This window comes from Ctenopharyngodon idella, chromosome 22 (genome assembly GCF_019924925.1).
Source record: "Ctenopharyngodon idella isolate HZGC_01 chromosome 22, HZGC01, whole genome shotgun sequence".
In the NCBI taxonomy this organism is placed as follows: domain Eukaryota; kingdom Metazoa; phylum Chordata; class Actinopteri; order Cypriniformes; family Xenocyprididae; genus Ctenopharyngodon; species Ctenopharyngodon idella.
Window position 1 is genome coordinate 7,217,289 of NC_067241.1, and position 18,194 is coordinate 7,235,482.

The following is an 18,194-nucleotide window of genomic DNA, read 5'->3' on the forward strand; positions in this document are numbered from 1 at the left end:
TATTCCTATGTTTGGAATTCACTGTATTTTGCCATTGGCAAATCATGCTTCAAGCTACTTGAATCTGCTATGTTAGCAACTATATATCTCACACTGAGGTGCAATATTTGTATTCTATGAATATTCCATGTTTATGAATAGATCTAATCAATCTTATGATTTATATTAAATTCTTGTTCTTTTTTTTTGAACATTGTATTGTTGGTGTTGTAGATTTGATATAATCAACTATGACTGACAAATTCTTTTATAAAGATTATTTAGGTAATTGACTGTGTTTTAAACAAGAGATTTGTCTAACAATCAAGCATGAAGATGCTGGACATAATCTACAAATGTTTTAGAAAAACAATAAAAATCAATTTTACATCAAATGTTCTGTGGCAATGTGTTCATTAAAAAAAAAGGTTGCTATTTCATGCCCCTGTTACACACCTTACATGTATTTACTAGTAATAACAATAAATGATCTAGAATTACAAGCAACTAGCCCTAAAACAAACCCTAACTCTAAATATATAGTAAGTACATATTACATACTGAGTAATATATTCAATATTAATTATTACTTATTTGTATAATTACACTGTAACAAGGATACTTAAAATAAAGAGTAACCAGAAAAAAATCTAATTTCCAAGTTCAAACAACTTTTAATGCATTCCACTACATTTTTAAATACATTAATTGGTTTCAATTACAATTACATATTTAATAATTATGTAATTACAAACAAGCATTTATTTGCTTTCAATTAGATAGGTGGTATCCCTGTCACCAGAATGTGATATTGAACTTAGACCCAAAATTTGCCTGAAAGGGGTGGATCTGCAAAGCTGCACCCATTCTGCAGAGATTCACAAATTCAAATGGAGGTAAATTTAAAAGGCAAACTGGACAGATAACTCAATCATTTTTTTAAGTAACATTACACTTTGCAGATGCTTCTCACTGAACAAGGGGAGTAAAAAAATAGATAATTTAATTTTAATTTCTTTTAAATGACGAGAGTGATTAGATCATGTTGACTGCCTCAACCAATGACACACTGTCCTACCCGCCAAGCTAAAGTAAAATATTTCAATTAGTTTGTGTGTGTTCTAGCATGCTTACATTATTTATGAATTTAAATAAATAAATAAGCTGAAAAACTTAGAGTGGTTATAAAGAATTTCTAAGTTTGAACTCATCTGAAAATTCTGAGTCCTGGGAAAGTCCTAAAAGTGTCTGAACAGTGTCTAAAGTCCAGATGGTCATTATATGTCTTAGGTCCCCCCTCTAATAAAGAGAGTTCAAACACCGTAACTAATGTTATGTGTAACAAGACACACTTCTTTTGTTCCCTTGCTGTGGTCAGTCAATGAACAGACTGTGGGAAAGGAAGATAGGCCTCTCACACACAGCGCATGGGAACCACAGTGAAAGACCAGTGCCTTCTGTCTTCAGGCCTGCTGCTACAGGTGGTTTAGAACAGAGGAATCACAGTAACAATACCACTTCTAATTCAACTTAAACATACAACACACCTCATATCTGCTATAGTAGAGAATACTTCTAAAAATGTACCTTTTAAAAATTAAAAAGTGCTAAAATGTCTGAAAAATATCATAAGGTGCTGTGCATAGTAAGACCATTCTCCTCACAACCACAAGTTTGATTTCCCAAGTTTGTTTGTGACACTAAAAGACTGATTGTTTGTTTTACAACAAAGAAGCAATTAACATTTTCAATGAAGTAATTTGTGAATTGTTTGCACTCTTTAAGGACATGAATGTCCTCAAACACAAACTCACAGTATTTCCATACTATACATGCAAACACAAACACACACAATATATGTAGCAGAAGCACGTCTTTGCTCTCCATTACAATACAGTATATTAATATTATTGTTAACGAAAACTAAAAACACTTAAACCAGTTAAAAAGAAAAAATTGTCACTTGAAAAAATAAATGTTACCTAAACAATAAAATACAAAAACACTTATTCAATATCAGCTAGTTGCCAAGGCAGTCAACAATTCTTATTTTCATTTACTTATTTAACTATAAGAAGGCTACTAAAATAACAAACTAAAACTGAAACTAATAAATAAAAGTTAATAAAAACTAAATAGACATTACAAAAACAAAATAAAAATGACAAAACACGACAAAACTAAAACTTTAAAATTAAAAATATACAATTCAAAATATTACCAAAAAGCTACAATAGTACATCAATGATACTAATATTAGTTTTCATTTGATATCAAAGAATAGTAGGCTACCTCCAAAACTAGGCTATAGGAAACTGCATTAAAGTTACATATATCGTCCAGTATTCATATTTAAGACGGAGACAATGGACATATATATATATATATATTACGTCTTCTGAAGAAAATGTGAATGCTGTCAAATTCACGAGGGCGTTGCTCTGCTATTGCTAACCTGTTCTGAGGGACTTCCAAGCATGTTTGTTTAAATAGAAAGCACCATTAATAATCTATATTCACCTGTACTTCGTTGCCACAGTAAAACACTTTACTTACGTGCTTTCCTTTTGTCTTTGACTGTGTCTTTCCCACAGTTGTGACAATAGTAGGCGAATTCTGACCCTTTTGGCGCCTGCTGGTCGTGTGATCGGGGCAGTTAAGCAGTAAGAACAGCAGGCCGCACAATGAACCTCACTGATCTCAGCATGAGCTCCTGGCGCGTGCTGACAGTGACCATGAAGTGAAGACACGAAGACATAAAATGAGCTGAACAAGTGAACTTTTTAATCACGTTACAAAACGAACTAGCATTATTTCGCCTCACATAAATAACAGGTGAGGACTGAGAGTGTTTTTTGGAAGATGTTTATCCTGACTTTCTCACGCGTGCTCTCACAGCGACGTGAGGGCTTCCGTAATCTGGCACGTGGACGCGACTGTTTTGTCACCTTACTTTAGTGGAGCTGACAGTCGTGTTGTTAACAGTTATCAAAGGATTATTCCTGGGAACGTGCTCAAATCTGTGTTTCCAGCTGTGTTTCTCGTGCCTTTGATGTTATGTCGCAGACAGTTTTAACCACGTGCCCATGTCGCAAGTAGGTGTTGGTCACGCTCCTGAAAACTTGCATAAGACTACAAAAACAATAGTCTATAATAATAATACTTCTTCTTGATACTTTTTTTGAATAAATAGTTTGTAAAATATATTTAGGTTAGAAAAATAACATTAAATAATTTTATCAAGATTTCTTTGTTTTTCAACAATGGTCCATTTTTGCATTGATTACATAAAAGTATGATTTAGATGATATCAAGTAAGTGTTGTCATGGTTTATAAAATATATTTTATTGCATTAAAATGTATGTGCATATATTCTTTTTCATGACTGAAAAGTTTGTGCTAGCTAGTTTTCCTTGCAATATATTTTGGTTACACAAAGTATGAATTAGATGCATGCGCAAACACCAGTCATGGTTCATCAAATATATTTTATTTAGATTTTTTGTTTTCTACCAAATGTGTTTTTTGTAAAAACAAAGTGCATTCGAAAAATTTTTAAATTCAATTTTTCTAATTGGTTGAAGGGCTAAATTCCTTCACTGAACCTTCAAGAATGGCGTCTCTCTAATACCTTGGGAAACATTCCTCCAGTGGAAGGCGAGCAGGCATTTAACCATAAAATTAATGTCCTCTATTGTTGTGATGAGCTGGCCCTCTGGTCTCAGAGTGTGGGAACAGTAACACAGCACAGGCCACATGGCTTTGTGATGGTAATGCTGCTGTATAAATACAAGGGGCTGCTCCTCAAAGAGGCTCACAAATCTTTTTGCCACAGAAGAAAAGCAAGCTGTTTCAGCACGGACATGGCACCACATTCAGCTACACTCTCCTCTTTTGACCATCTTCGCTTCAGTGATAAGGACAAAATAAAGGTATGTTTAATTTAAATGCAGTTCTTCTTCCAAAGTGTTTCACCCAAAATTGTAATCTGTGTGTAGTCCGAAAAAATGTTCTAATAAGCATTTCCATTTGCCTTCAGCTGAGGAAGCCAGTTGTTGAAAAGATGCGCAGGGACCGCATCAACAGCTGCATCGACCAGCTCAAATGTCTCCTGGAGAAGGAGTTCTACAGCCATGACCCCAGCACCAAACTGGAAAAGGCCGATATCCTGGAAATGACTGTCAGCTTTCTCAAACAGCAGTGGCGGCAGCAGCAGCAGCTTCCTCAGAGGGACTACAATGAAGGCTACTCTCACTGCTGGAAGGAGTCTGTCAACTTTCTCACTCTTCATTCCAACCGAGGAGGATCTGGCCGGGAGCTCCAGCACCTCCACAACGCCCAGCGAGCGAGCTGTGCTACTGGCTCCGCTCCAGCAGCACCCTCTTCCAAACTGAGCACGGCCGGTTTGCAGCCATCTGACAGCAGGAGAGATGGAGTCTGGAGACCCTGGTAGAGATGCTGTGAACTGTAAACCCTGAGGGACAGTAGTATTAACGTCTCTCATAAAAGTAGGAGATATGCATTTCCAAAGTGTATGTTTGTGTTGTCATCATATTGATCGGCAAAAACTTTAGACGAACATGTGTTTGTCAGTGGAAGGAGGTGGATTAACTATGTACAGCCTTTTTCTGTATTAATAGCTCTTAGTTTGATTCTTACCATGTTATTACTTGTTTTTTTTGTATGCATATTTAATTGAGGTTGACTCCAGTGGAGTTTTATGTATCAGACCTTTGAACTGATATTGTACTTAGAGTATTGCACTGAGAATTCTGCATTGTTGTTTAGGTAAGGCATGCATGTTGTACCTTTGATAAAGGATCCGGTTCGTTGTCTTGACCAATGATGTTTGTTTTTATTGTATTTTTTGCAAATGAGCTCTTATATCAAATATTTTCTGTTAATAAAATTCTACATTATCAATGAATGGTTTTGGGAGAAGATTTATTCGATGTTTGTATGTTGCAGACCCATGATCTGTTCAACGTCAGATTGTATTTAGATTTGATTTGTTTGTATTTTTTGCTTAAGAAACTGAAGCAATATGTTTAATCATTTGCTTAAAAAACATCTGCTATGAAAATACAGAGTTGAAACTATAAATTAACAAGCTAATTATGTTAAATTAGGGGATTACAAAAAACTTCACTTGTAGCAATGGGCTAATCTACTAACTGTAGGTAAACTGAGCTAACTGACTATCTTTCAACTTCTGTGAACCATTGATTTTACTTCTGTAAATGTGTAGTTCTGTTAAATAAGGTGTACAGAAATAATAATATATATAATATATATAAATAAAATATAAAAAATATCACAGCCTAAAACTTACAAAATGGCTTCAAGGGAGAGTTTGATTGGAGGTCCAATTTTTTTTTGTGAGGCAGACAGAGAAATTCAGGTTTTTTTTATTTATTAATTGTATTATTATTTTGCTGGAATAGAGTTAAATTTCATATGATATGCATTAATTATGCATCATGCATATGCATTATTTTAAACTCTCAAATAACTCTAGACTATGTCTATTTTAGGTTTCTACCAGCACAGATGGGTAATGTCAAGTAAGTACAACTACACAGCCTCCCTCTACAGGCACACGTCTATTGTCCTTCCCTCCTGAGAATATCACACTCACAATGGAAAAGTAGTGTGGGAAACACTTCCATGCTCCCAACTCACACGTTCTGGAGTCAATGGAGATGACCTCCCTAACAACAGCAAGCCTTTCATCCTATCTTTTCCCAGGGGCTGATGCAAGTGTGTGTGTGTGTGTGTGTGTGTGTGTGTGTGTGTGTGTGTGTGTGTTTGTGTGTCACTGAACATTACTGAAAAATTAGGAGAGCTACAGAAGAGTCCAAAAGTCTACATGGAGAATCTGGGATTTGGAATAATTTAATTTAAACCTGGTGTTAAACAGAAAATTTTAGGATTTTGAGAAAAAAAAAAAGGAAGATTCTGTACTATTCCTAAGTCATTAATCAAAGTAAAATTGTACAACTGTTCATTTGACTCATTATACAGACAGTCAGATGTTCTTCCATTAAAGCTCAAGATGCTCTTTGGATCATCTCAAATCATGCTGGAAAAAGTTATCAGATTTAACAAACTTTTGGAGTTTATGCATCTTGAGTGCTGCTGTCATTAAAGCAAAAGAGGGACAAACCAAATACTAATACATTTACATTTTTATTAATTTATTTTCAAATCAGTTCTACTCTGGTTATATAGTAAAACTATCACTATGGTCTCAGGCTTTTGGACCTTATGCTCACAGCACACACACTGACAACTGAGTTTTCCGGTAACACTTTACAATAAGGTTCTTTCATAAATCTTTCATATTCAAATATATTCAATTTTAACTAATTTTAGTAATGGAAACAAAGGAAACAGGAACAAATCACAGGGATGAAACACTGAAACAAGCTGAGCATAAAACACACTTCAAAATAAAAGTCCCACAACACAAAACCTGAGAAACAATTGTTAAAATTGTAAAACAATTGTTAATTGTTAAAATTAATAATTGTATCTGTTAAAGTCAGAATGAAATCAAAATGTACAATTCCTGTTCTTTTTATGGAATATCGCACTATTATAAATGATTTATCGATGCACATCATTGTGCACCCATATAATCTTTACTCTAAAAACTTCTCCTCCCACTTACAATGCTATCTCTTCTCTTTTCTAATGACGTTTACTCGTGTGAGGGCGGGACAAATTGTTCTAAACTGTAACGATCCAATCAATTTCTGATAGACAAAATCAAGTCCTGCCCTACATTTTTTCTTGTTTGAAAAGCTGTTTCACTCAGATATGTAAAGACTATTGCAAATTCTGTTTCATGCGGACTTCAATAATATTTAATGGAACCAAATGAACTTGAATTAACAATAAACAGTTGCATTTTTAAAAACTAACTTTAACAACGATTAATAAATTCTCTAAAAAAAAAGAAAAAAGTATTGGTGTCTAACTGATGGGACTTATTGTAAAGTGTTACCAGTTTTCCCATATTTATCCTATATTTTTGAATATATTTACTGAAAACTTTACAATTTCGGGCATTACGATTTACTAAAGACAAACCGGACAAGTGACGCCATCTGTCCTCTTATCTTCAAAATTAGCTGCCCAATTAAATCTTTTCTCAGAATTGTTTCGAGTGAAACTGGGCACCCATGAGAACGGAGCACATAACAGATGTTCACGCAAGGCAGCCGAACCGTTTGCTCTGCCCGTTTGGTAGCCAACACAATTAGGCTTTCTCTGACGATCTGCCCACTGGCTACGCATCTGCCAAGCAGTCACAGTCTAAGGACAATCAGAGTATCGACTGCTTCTAAAAGGCTGAAACTGGGATTATGTTGCTCTGTATTGTTAGAAGGCACTATTGGATTATCCTGATGTTGAGAGACATAGTAGAAAGTCTTATTTGCTTTCACTGCTTGGACATGGTGTACATTTGAATGCAATTTTGGAAGTGAGCTGTGGTATTCATTTGGGGTTTTATCAAGATTATGTACACCTTCGGCAAAAAGTAGCCGCCGAGTATCCCTAGCACACTAAAAAGGATGGCGCCTACATTTAGGGTCATGGCGAAGCTCCCTCTGGAAATGCAGTAAGCTGTAAAGAAAGTGATCCAAGAAATCATATATATCATGAGACTAAATGTAATGCATTTAGCCTCATTGTAATTGGCAGGCAGATCTTTTCCCATGTAGCTCAGGCAGAAACAAATTAAGCTCAACACGCACACAAAAATGAGCTCGGCGAAGGCCCCGAGAGACAGAGTCTTACTGCACTCCAGAATAATGCTGTCATGGTAGAAGTCATAATCCTGAGATGGAAAGGGAGGGTCGAGAAGCATGCGAAGAAGAGAGATTAAGACCTCCACCACTGTCATGATGAGGATGAACATCTCAGGGCCTCGCTTCCTAGCCCAGGTCTCATAGAATCTTGGCAGCTTGGAGGACCATTTAAATATACAAACCACCTTCGAAGAGAGAGATTCATGTTGTAAAATGAGAACTGACCAGTATGAATGTTGTTTATTATACAAACACACAATGTAGCTATATCGTTTTTTGGTGAATATCGAATATATTTAATTGTTCATGCTCATTTCCCCTGTTTTTACATTTAGATGACCATTTATTAATTTAATAATATATTAATAACACTGTTTGGTAACACTTACAATTAGGTTTCATTAGTCTACATTAGTTAACCACAAAAGTTGTAATTGTTAATTTTATTTAATGCACATTGAACAAACAATGAGCAACAGTATTTTTATCAACTAACATTAACAAAGATTAATTAAAGTTGTTAAAAATATATTGCTCACTGTTAAGCCCTGGGTATACTTTGTTTTTTTTACGCGTACGCTATAGTGTACGCTGCACAGCCTTAGAAAGTATACTTCATTTAACTCGTACGCATACACAGGCGTTTGACAAATGCGCAGTTTTGAGCAATCTCTCGCCACGAGTTACAACCCACGTATACATCTTTGTATCCTTACATGCTAGAGTTGTACAAATGAGGGTACTTTCTAACTTCTTCGCACAATCTCTCATCTATGTAGGCCTCCATTGTCGCTGGAGCTTGCATGTGTTCCTGTCTGCTCTGTTTATGCAGTTTTTCTTTGACTACCTGGTGAATCGACACCCCCAGGGCATGGTTGCCACCTAGTGGGTAAACTAATTACTGCAAAAAAATAAAAAATAAAATAAATGAACATGTGCAACCTGCGTGTACAAGTACACACAGTTACAAAAATCCGGTGGTGTGCGTACACGCGTACTCTTCTGATGACGAAATTCGCATCACGCGCACTGTACACTGACCCTCGCGTACGCGTAAAAAGTGTACTATACTTTGGGCTTAAGTTCATGTTAGTTTGTCATAATCACCAGATGGAGTGCCCTTGATAGCCACCAGAGGGGCACTCCACATCAGACAATTGTCATTTCCTCATGAACTACATTTCCCATAATTCTCTGCTCAGACTCATCGCTGATGACTTCCAGCTGTTGCTCGTTACCCTTGTTAACCCTTTCTATATAAACTTGGTTAACTCAGTCACTTATTGCGAAGTGTTGCCTAGTGTCATACAACATTTTTGAGAGCTCCTTAGGTTTCAGACCTGTTTCTTGTGGATTTCCCTGTTATTGTTTGGACTGTTTACCCTGTGCTTTTGACCTTTTGCCTGTTTTTGACTATCGTGGATTACCCTTTCAATAAACTACTGCGTTTAGATCCTCAACCCAAAGTCTTGGAGCAGTTCATGACAGAAGACTTTGCCATACATGGATCCAACAGAGAATTATGGGAAATGTAGTTTGTGAGGGAATGACAATGACAAGTGTTACTCGCTGTTTAATGTAACCTTTGGCAAATCTCAAAACAAATATTAATGTTTCAAACTGTACATTATAATGTTGTGATGCTTTATTTCACTTGAAGCATTTAAAACCACTTATTTTAGTTTTTTTTATATATATATATAATATTTACACAAAATATAAATTTTTAATATTGTGCATCCCTAATATTTAAGAGTAGTAGATACATTTTACCAGTATATCTACTGTTTCACCCAGTAAATATTTTGACTTGGCATTTATTCATTTATTTTCAGTTTGTATTTTAATTTTAGTTCAAGTTTAGTTACTAATTTTAGTAGTCTAACTTCAGCTTATTTTATTTCAGTTAGGTGCCAAGACAGCATTTATAATTTTCAAACGATTTTTAATCCTTTTAGTTTTAGTTAACCATAACAACACTGATTTCACCATTTAAAGTATAACAAATGTCTTTTTGCAAAATGTTTTGCTGTAACGGTTTGTTTGATATTTTAAGGCATATACATTCATACATTTTTTAATATAACTTAAGTGTCCAAATACTTTTTGGGACCACCAGACAAAAATTAAATGGTGAAGGATAAATCAGCTATTAGGATAAGAGTAAATAAGCCATTAACCTTTTCACTACCTCAACGACATGACCAAATATAGCCAACCTGAAAAGAGCGCACAGTCACACACGCCAGGCACACGGTGAAGCTGATGATGAAGAGCGGCTGTTTGAGGAGGCAGCCGATGCGGGACGGTCTGCTGAAGTGGCACAGTGTGCTGCAGGAGGCCACGGTCAGAGACGCCAACATCAGCAGACAGGTCTTCCCTCCGGCCGACTTCACCACAGGGGTACTGAGGTTAAACAGGAAGATGAGAGCTGTGCCCAGGGTGAGAAACAGGGTCACACCCAGGTATATGAGCAGGGCTGTAGTGAGCGGAGTGCCCCACGACAGGTACAGCTCTGCCCTCTTCTTACATGTCTCACTCTCTGCTTCAGACCAGTAATCTTTGGCACATGCTTGGCAGCTAGTGTATCCTATGAGGACACATGAAGTTAAGTTAGCATAAGAAGCTTTCAAAATGTTTCATAACAAGGCTACATTACAGAATTTAAAGGTGCACTGTGAAATTTTAAAGTTTCAAAACAAATATTTATTTTTCTTTTCTTGTTTTAGATGACAGATTTGTGAAGTGCAAAGGGTTAGTTCACCTAAAAATGAAAATTATAAAAGCCTAAATTCAATCTGTTCATCATATAAAGCGATCAAGTCTCTTCAGAAAATTTGGACTAAACCGCTCAATTCATATGGATTAGTTTTACAATCTTTTAATAAACTTTTTGAAGCGTCAAAGTGGTAGTTGCATAGAGGGACAGAAAGCTCTCAGATTTCATCAGAAAGATCTTCATTTGTGTTCCCAAGATGAACGAAAGTCTTACGTGTTTGGAACATGAGGGTGAGTAATTAATGACAGAATTTTCATTTTTGGGTGGACTAACCTTTTAATAATGTGAAATAGATGTATATTTAGCTTTCTCCAAGTAAATAACTAACAGAGGAATGTTTTGCCACAGTGTTTACACTAGCGGAGGAAACCAAATTACAAATTGAATACTAATACTTGTCTATGCAAAAGCTGGGATTTGAGAGGATTTTAAAGAGGATTAAAAGCAAACATGAGAGTCATAACTGAAGAAAATGTGCCATCTGCTGGATATACTGTGAATAACATCCTATGTGTGGTCATTCTGCTCGTTTCCTCCATTTTCTACTGTGCTGTATATACTTGTACTTGATAATTATATGACATTTGGGGTGTTTTTGAACCAGATTTGTTGAGGAAGGTGGCGGCAGGGCATGCCATGCAGTCAAAGCAACACTTATGCTGTCCGGTCATGAGCTTTCTGTGTCCGTAGGGACACTCTGGAGAACACAGCGACTCAGGAACCTGGACAGAGCAAAAATATTAATGAGAATTATTTTATTATTTTAAATACTTTTATTATTATATCTGGTACCTTATTTTAATTATATTTTCTTCATTCATACAATAATTTCATTTTTATCATCATTATTTATTTATTTATTCATTTATTTTAAATGTAATTTATTACTGTGATTGCAAAGTTGTATTTTCAGCATCATTACTCCACTCCAGTGTCACATGATCCTTCAGAAATCATTCTAATATGCTGATTTGCATATTTCTTATCATCATCAATGTTAAAAACAGTTGTACTGCTTAATATTTTTCTTTGATACATTTTTTTTTTTTAGGATTTTTCAGGATGAATAGCAAGTTCAAATAAACAGCATTTATTTGAAATATGTCTTTTGTAACATTATACATGTCTTTAATGTCACCTTTGGCCAATTTATGCATCCTTGCTGAATAAAAGTATTAAATTCTTTCTTTCAAACAGAAAAAAAAAAAACACATAGACCTCAAACTTTTGAACAGTTAGTCGTATGTGTAAGTCGTATGTCATACAGAGCCAAAAAATGGCATAATGCATATAAGGAAAGATACAGACTTACCTTGGTTACAGAAGACAACTGGCCTGTCCATTGAATCTGAGAGGCGTCTAACTGAAGATCAGTTGGACTAGGACTGTAACTTCCCACCACTTTCAATGACCACTGGCCATCCGTCCATACCCATGTCACAATATCGTAACCTGTAGGAGGGTCTCCATTCTCATCAAAATAAAATGATGTGTTTCGAATTGAAAACTGAACTCGTTTCAGCTGGTGAAATACCTGTGGGATTTAAAGAAAGTCATGTCATTTGTAATGATGTTCAACACAATTCACACCACACACTGGATGTGTGCTAATATATTATTTCAGTGATTTGATTCTAAAAGCATTCACCTCCCATGGCTGCACCTTATATTTCTGACATAGTCCAGAGTCACAATGCAGGATGTTGTGCAGCGCATGAGCCACTGCGTACACGGCCTTATACACGTTAAAGGAGGAAACAATGTCATACTGCGACAAAGAAAAGCCATTAATTGCTATTTCATAAAGGTCTGTATTTTGCATACATGGGACGCTGAGGTTGAATGGACTGTTTAGACCAATGTCTTTAAGTCCAGGCACAGAAAGCCTTTCAAAATCTTCATACCCACTGAATTCAGCATATTTGACTGCGACACCGAGGACAGTCCCTATCGTACTGATCCCTGGGATACTACTCACTGTTGACGCCACCGACCAGTCCTCTGTCCCAATCCACACTTTACCTGTCACGTTTTGGTCAATAACAAAAGGAAAGAAGCCTGCGGCCCGCCTCTTATTGGCAAAGACAACTATAGTGTTGACTTTGGTTTTGATGATGCTTTTGACCATGTCTTGCATGTATTGCTTTGTTTTGTCAGTTACTGCAGGTATCACCGCTTGGTATGCAATACATAAATTGTGAAGTGAAGCTTGCTGGGAAAGGCCTTGCATTCCTTGTATACCGTAGGAATTGTCACTTCCGAGAAGGGCAATCCAGGTCCAGTTAAATCTGACCAGAATCTGTATCATTGCGCTGACTTGGTTCTTGTCACTGGGAATGGTGCGGAAGAAAGCTGGATAGAGAATTTTGTTGCTCAGCAGTTCATTTGTGGCCTCGTAGGAGATCTACAAATACCAAAGAAAAAAAGGTGAATGTATAAAATTATGCATAATTTATATATGTTGCATTTTTTATACAATGGATATAAAATATATAATAAATCAACTAGCCTAATTAATTGCACATTTTTCTGTAAATAATCGTGATTAATTGCACACCTAACATTAAAGATTTTAATACATTTTTATATTGTAATACTTTCACATTGAATTTCCAAAATAATGCAGAAACAACATAAAAACGGTATATTTAAATATTTGTTTAATGCCATCTTTTCACTAAGCACTATGATATTTCTCAATTTTATTAATTATAGCCATTCAACATTACAGTATAATTGAAAGCTATAATTTTTTTTACATTTAATAGGCTTTAAAAATATATAACATTTAATTTAAGTGAACTTAAAACAATCTTCACATAAACCCATTGTAATAAATGTTACATTTAGCTGTTCCTTTAATATATCAGGGCTCAACACTAAGATTTTTTCTACTGGCCCAGTCAGGCCGGTTCAGATTTCTACCTGCCCTGCTAAAATGCACAAAAAAAGTTATTGTTTTTGTTGTTTTTGACCCATATAACCTTGTAGACAGTGCTTTATGATTTTCAGGTATAACAGATAAATTCAATAATCAAACACTACACTGTCTTCACTGTATAAATAATAAATTGAATATAGATTAATTCTTATTATAAAACGATTAGTTCCTGTAATTCTGATTGGTCAATAGCTGTGTTTTATTCATGATAATGATATGATTGCTTCACCCAACGGTTCTGTGTATCACTACACAACACCCTTAGCAACCATTCTCAGCAACGTAAACTGTATGTTCTCAATTGAAATTGTTCATTGAAGCTTACTGTATTATGTAGAAGAGTATTGTGAGAAAGAGATCGAGTGAGCGAGTTTATTACCTGCATTCAGATTTAGCATTTTCCTTCAGGTCAGTCTTATGTTCATAATAAAAAATCTGTTTAAATGTCTGATGTATTATCTTGTCCTTTTAACAGTTAAGGGGTTTTCCCGTGACTGACAGCGTTAGTCAAAGCATTTGTCAGTTGCGTCTTGTTCTGTTTCCACAACAATTCAGTCATTTCAATATAAAAGTCTTCGCTACTGACTGACACACTCAAAGACAGTCTTTGCCGTCATCTAATGGCATAATAATGTAACTTCTGTTGCTGTTTACTGTCAGGGACTATTTTTTTCCGGCAGAAGGAGGACTTTTATTGAAAGTTTACTTCATAAAAGTTGCATTGATACATATTTTTGGCTTTAATATATGTACTCTGCTTCACATCGTGCCTAACAACGCCCTTCAGCCATGATTATTCACGATACAGCACAGCCTCTCGTACCTTATTGCTTACTTAAAGCCTCAGAAGTTATTCCGTCAAGAGCAGTGAGTGATTTTCTCTTTGTCTTTTGTTCTTTGATTAACATTAATGACAAACTGCCGCAGGTTTATTAGGCTGCTGTCACTTTAAGACGTGACACATCCTATTTTCTCACAACTCTACGTTCATTTAACACTTTTTAACTCATTTAAGATGGGAATTTTTACATAATTTTGTGTTTTTGTCCAATCAAGCACGAAAGAGAACTCAACGCGGTTCTTTTCTTTTTTTTGCGTCTTATCGTGTTGAATAGTTTAATAGTAGCCAACTTGAATGAATGATAGCGTGATCATATACAGTAGTGCAGCCAAGGATGACAAAAAAAAGGATTGCGTTAAATATTTTTAACCTGTTAAACTGAAAAAATCAATCGCAAAATTAACTAGTGACCCTGTACCTGAGGCACCAGGAATGCACCAAGAGCAGCGGCTGGCGTGAAAGAGTAGGAACTACTGTCAGGACCGATGATGGCCACAGAGCGGCTGGTCACAACTGAACTGTGGAGCTGCTGGGTCAGCAGATCCAGGGTGGCCAGATTGCTGGCTGGGAGGGAGCATAAGTCATATGTCTGATAGCCCAGCGTGACCCCTGGAAGGAGTTGCTTATCCTGGGTGCTGTTGTTAATTTCGTCCACAGCATATCTGAAGGCCTGCACCAAATGATAGCCATGCTTGTTGGTCAAGCCTCTAGGAGTAAAATTGCAGACAAGAGTTGTTTACATTCTGTACAGTGCGGTAAAATATCTGAGAACACTATTTTACTAATTTAATACATTTTTTATATGGCAAATTATATTATCGACACAACAATAAGTAAAAAGTTGAATTGAATACATAAATAAAATTCATTTAAAAAATAAAAATAAATAAATCTTAAACTGTTTTTATGTTGTTTATTTTATTTTATGTATTGTCCTTTTTTACACCTTGGAGAATAAAATACATGCCTGTAGAAAACACTGACATTATCAAAAACAAATGGAATATGCAAAATACAATAAAATGACATTATTGGATTTTTTATACTCATTCTTACTTTGTGCAGTCAGTCAGGTAAGGTGTCGACGGGATGGTGGACTCTGAATTATGGAGAGGGAACCAGCCAGAGATGATATAATCTCCTTGAAGGTGAAGCCCTCCACTGTCACTAAAGCTCAAGAGAGAGAGAAACACACACCAGACCAACATCTTACTTCCTCTGATATGAGCTCTTCAGACACATATGAGCTTATAAACAGTCTTTTCACACCAGCCCACTGTTTCTCCATACTCTGTTGGTGGCAAGGATTTGCATGCTATATGTAATTACCACGGAGAGATGCATTTGCCTGGGGAAATTTGTGACCTAAGTGTGTAAAAATGTTTGTACTGCGACTGTAAGTAAAAGCACAGATAAGCAAATTTGATCTTCATTAGATATTTGCTCCCGCAATGAAAATAACTTCAAATGAAGCAGCAGAACAGTGATGTTTTAGTTCCTGAATCTATTTTAAAAGGGGACATATTATGCCACTTTCACAAGACGTAATATAAGTCTCTGGTGTCCCCAGAATGTGTCTGTGAAGTTTCAGTTCAAAATACCCCACAGATCATTTATTATAGCTTGTCAAATTTGCCCCTATTTGGGTGTGAGCAAAAACACGCAGTTTTTGTATGACCCTTTAAATGCAAATGAGCTGCTGCTACCGGCATGCTTTCCAAGACAGCTCGCGCCTCGGTTCCTCAACAACAACAACAACAACAACAAAGCTGGAGAATCTCACACAGCCAAAATGACGATTGTCAGTAACGGTGTTCAGCCTTACATTGTTCAAACCGGAGTCGGACACTGATGGAGAGACTCAAGAAGAAGTTACAACTTTTAGAATGCATCTGGACATTTCTGAATGGTTAGTGGATAAATTTATGTAGTTGCTGAGGAGTTGATTCAACTCATCGACTGCATGTGCCGTCATGTTAATCTTTTGTGCAAATCCAGCGTTGAATTGACCCTTGTTTGCTAAGCAGTGTGGCGTAAAATGACATCACATTAGTAGTCTAAGCTGTTTTGTGGGTGAGTCATAAGTAACACCAATACATTTCTGTCAAACCCAACCTCTGTTTGTGCTAGCATAAAGTAATAGAGCATATGGAGGCTAAGGGAAAGCATATGGAAAGTGGAGCTGCCTGAACCAAAGAAACACACTGCATTACTTAAAGGGTTAGTTCACCCAAAAATGAAAATAATGTCATTTATTACTCACCCTCATGCCGTAAGACCTTCGTTAATCTTCGGAACACAAATTAAGATATTTTTGTTGAAATCCGATGGCTCACTGAGGCCTCCATAGCCAGCAATGACATTTCCTCTCTTAAGATCCATTAATGTACTAAAAACATATTTAAATCAGTTCATGTGAGTACAGTGGTTCAATATTAATATTATAAAGCGACGAGAATATTTTTGGTGCGCCAAAAAAAAAACAAAATAACGACTTATATAGTGATGGTCGATTTCAAAACACTGCGTCAGGAAGCTTCGGAGCGTTATGAATCCGCGTGTCGAATCATGATTCGGATCGCATGTCAAAACTGCTGAAATCACGTGACTTTGGCGCTCCGAATCGCTGATTCATAAGGCTCCGAATCTTCCTGACGCAGTGTTTTGAAATCGGCCATCACTATATATAAGTCGTTATTTATTTTTTTTGGCGCACCAAAAATATTCTCGTCGCTTTATAATATTAATATTGAACCACTGTACGCACATGAACTTATTTAAATATGTGTTTAGTACATTAATGGATCTTGAGAGAGGAAATGTCATTGCTGGCTATGGAGGCCTCATTGAGCCATCGGATTTAATCAAAAATATCTTAATTTGTGTTCCGAAGATTAACAAAGGTCTTACGGCTGTGGAATGCCATGAGGGTGAGTAATAAATTACATTATTTTCATTTTTGGGTGAACTAACCCTTCAAAAATACTTACATTTTCTTCATCTGCAGCTTTGCCTCGCTTGCGAAAACAAAATGGCGGCGCCGTGGGTGGAAACGTGCAGATTTAGGGGCGGTAATGTTATAATAAGATCCAATTCCTACGTCACTAGGGGAGCAATATCTGAGCGGCTCGTTTTTTTCACATGCTTGCAGAGAAAGGCTTGCCAAAACAAAGTTACTGGGTTGTCCTTTTTCATGTTTTCTGGGTTGGTAGATGCACAGGGGACCTGATATAGCACTTAAACATGGAAAAGTCAGATTTTCATTATATGTTCCCTTTAAATTAATCTTTTTAGAGAAGAAAAATCAGATTAGGGGACTGTTATTACATATCCAACAATGTTATGATAGTCTGACAGGAGAAAATTATATTTAAATATGCAGTATGTCAAAACTTTTTTGCTGTAATATAAATATCGTCTGTTAATAAAACACCTAACATCATAACAAAACGGGCTCAAAACAGTTCTCTTTAAACATTATACTCTTATGCTGTTAAGAGAATGTGACACTATAATGATGATCTTCATCTGCAAAACAAAGCTGTATTTCTGAAGAAGCGTGACTTGTGTATCACCGACTAAACCAGTTGGAATGGATTTGCCTGTCTCAATATCTTTTTCCCAGAAATTTGACCTATAAAATTGACCACAGTTTTCATTTCACTTTTAGGGATAACCCAACTAGAGACAACACAACCTCGACACCCAAGCAACAGGCAAATTCATGTAAAATAAGTGAGAATTGCTCAATCATGCAAAACCAAAATTTCCATGTGAAATCTGTTGGGACCAAACAATATTCATTGTCACAAATAATGATATAATGAACATTGCAT

At 36.1% G+C, this 18,194-nt stretch overlaps 2 protein-coding genes across 7 annotated transcripts; one reads left to right on the top strand and one right to left on the bottom strand.

The window, feature by feature from the left end:
- Window positions 1-676: 676 nt before the first annotated feature.
- On the top strand, window positions 677-4,907 carry her12 (hairy-related 12). Of its 4 annotated transcripts, none has more exons than XM_051880075.1 (3): window positions 677-2,814; window positions 3,816-3,912; window positions 4,020-4,907. In XM_051880075.1, the coding sequence occupies exons 2-3, from the start codon at window positions 3,844-3,846 to the stop codon at window positions 4,431-4,433; spliced, it is 483 nt and encodes a 160-aa protein (XP_051736035.1). In that variant the 5' UTR covers window positions 677-2,814; window positions 3,816-3,843; the 3' UTR covers window positions 4,434-4,907. The 4 variants fall into 4 exon arrangements, with proteins under 4 accessions (XP_051736035.1, XP_051736032.1, XP_051736034.1 ...); XM_051880072.1 differs by lacking the exon at window positions 677-2,814 and adding an exon at window positions 2,836-3,074 and having other exon boundaries at window positions 3,565-3,912; XM_051880074.1 differs by lacking the exon at window positions 677-2,814 and adding an exon at window positions 2,836-3,074.
- A 120-nt stretch (window positions 4,908-5,027) lies between these two features.
- Window positions 5,028-18,147, bottom strand: LOC127504916 (taste receptor type 1 member 1). Of its 3 annotated transcripts, XM_051880066.1 has the most exons (8): window positions 17,349-18,147; window positions 15,415-15,525; window positions 14,777-15,065; window positions 12,225-12,980; window positions 11,889-12,110; window positions 11,178-11,298; window positions 10,017-10,387; window positions 5,028-7,982 (listed from the first exon to the last, which is right to left on the bottom strand). In XM_051880066.1, the coding sequence occupies exons 1-8, from the start codon at window positions 17,357-17,359 to the stop codon at window positions 7,428-7,430; spliced, it is 2,436 nt and encodes an 811-aa protein (XP_051736026.1). In that variant the 5' UTR covers window positions 17,360-18,147; the 3' UTR covers window positions 5,028-7,427. The 3 variants fall into 3 exon arrangements, with proteins under 3 accessions (XP_051736026.1, XP_051736025.1, XP_051736027.1); XM_051880065.1 differs by lacking the exon at window positions 17,349-18,147 and having other exon boundaries at window positions 15,415-15,617; XM_051880067.1 differs by lacking the exons at window positions 5,028-7,982; window positions 10,017-10,387; window positions 17,349-18,147 and having other exon boundaries at window positions 10,412-11,298; window positions 15,415-15,617.
- Between the last annotated feature and the right edge of the window lie 47 nt (window positions 18,148-18,194).

Coding starts and splice junctions, on each gene's coding strand:
- her12 (XM_051880072.1), top strand. CDS start 3,748: ATGGTAATGCTGCTGTATAAATACAAGGGGCTGCTCCTCAAAGAGGCT. Junction 3,913..4,019: donor GTGATAAGGACAAAATAAAG/GTATGTTTAATT, acceptor ATTTGCCTTCAG/CTGAGGAAGCCAGTTGTTGA.
- LOC127504916 (XM_051880065.1), bottom strand. CDS start 15,566: ATGTTGGTCTGGTGTGTGTTTCTCTCTCTCTTGAGCTTTAGTGACAGT. Junction 11,299..11,888: donor AGTTGTCTTCTGTAACCAAG/GTAAGTCTGTAT, acceptor TGCTCTGTCCAG/GTTCCTGAGTCGCTGTGTTC. Junction 7,983..10,016: donor TGACTGTGCGCTCTTTTCAG/GTTGGCTATATT, acceptor CTCTCTTCGAAG/GTGGTTTGTATATTTAAATG.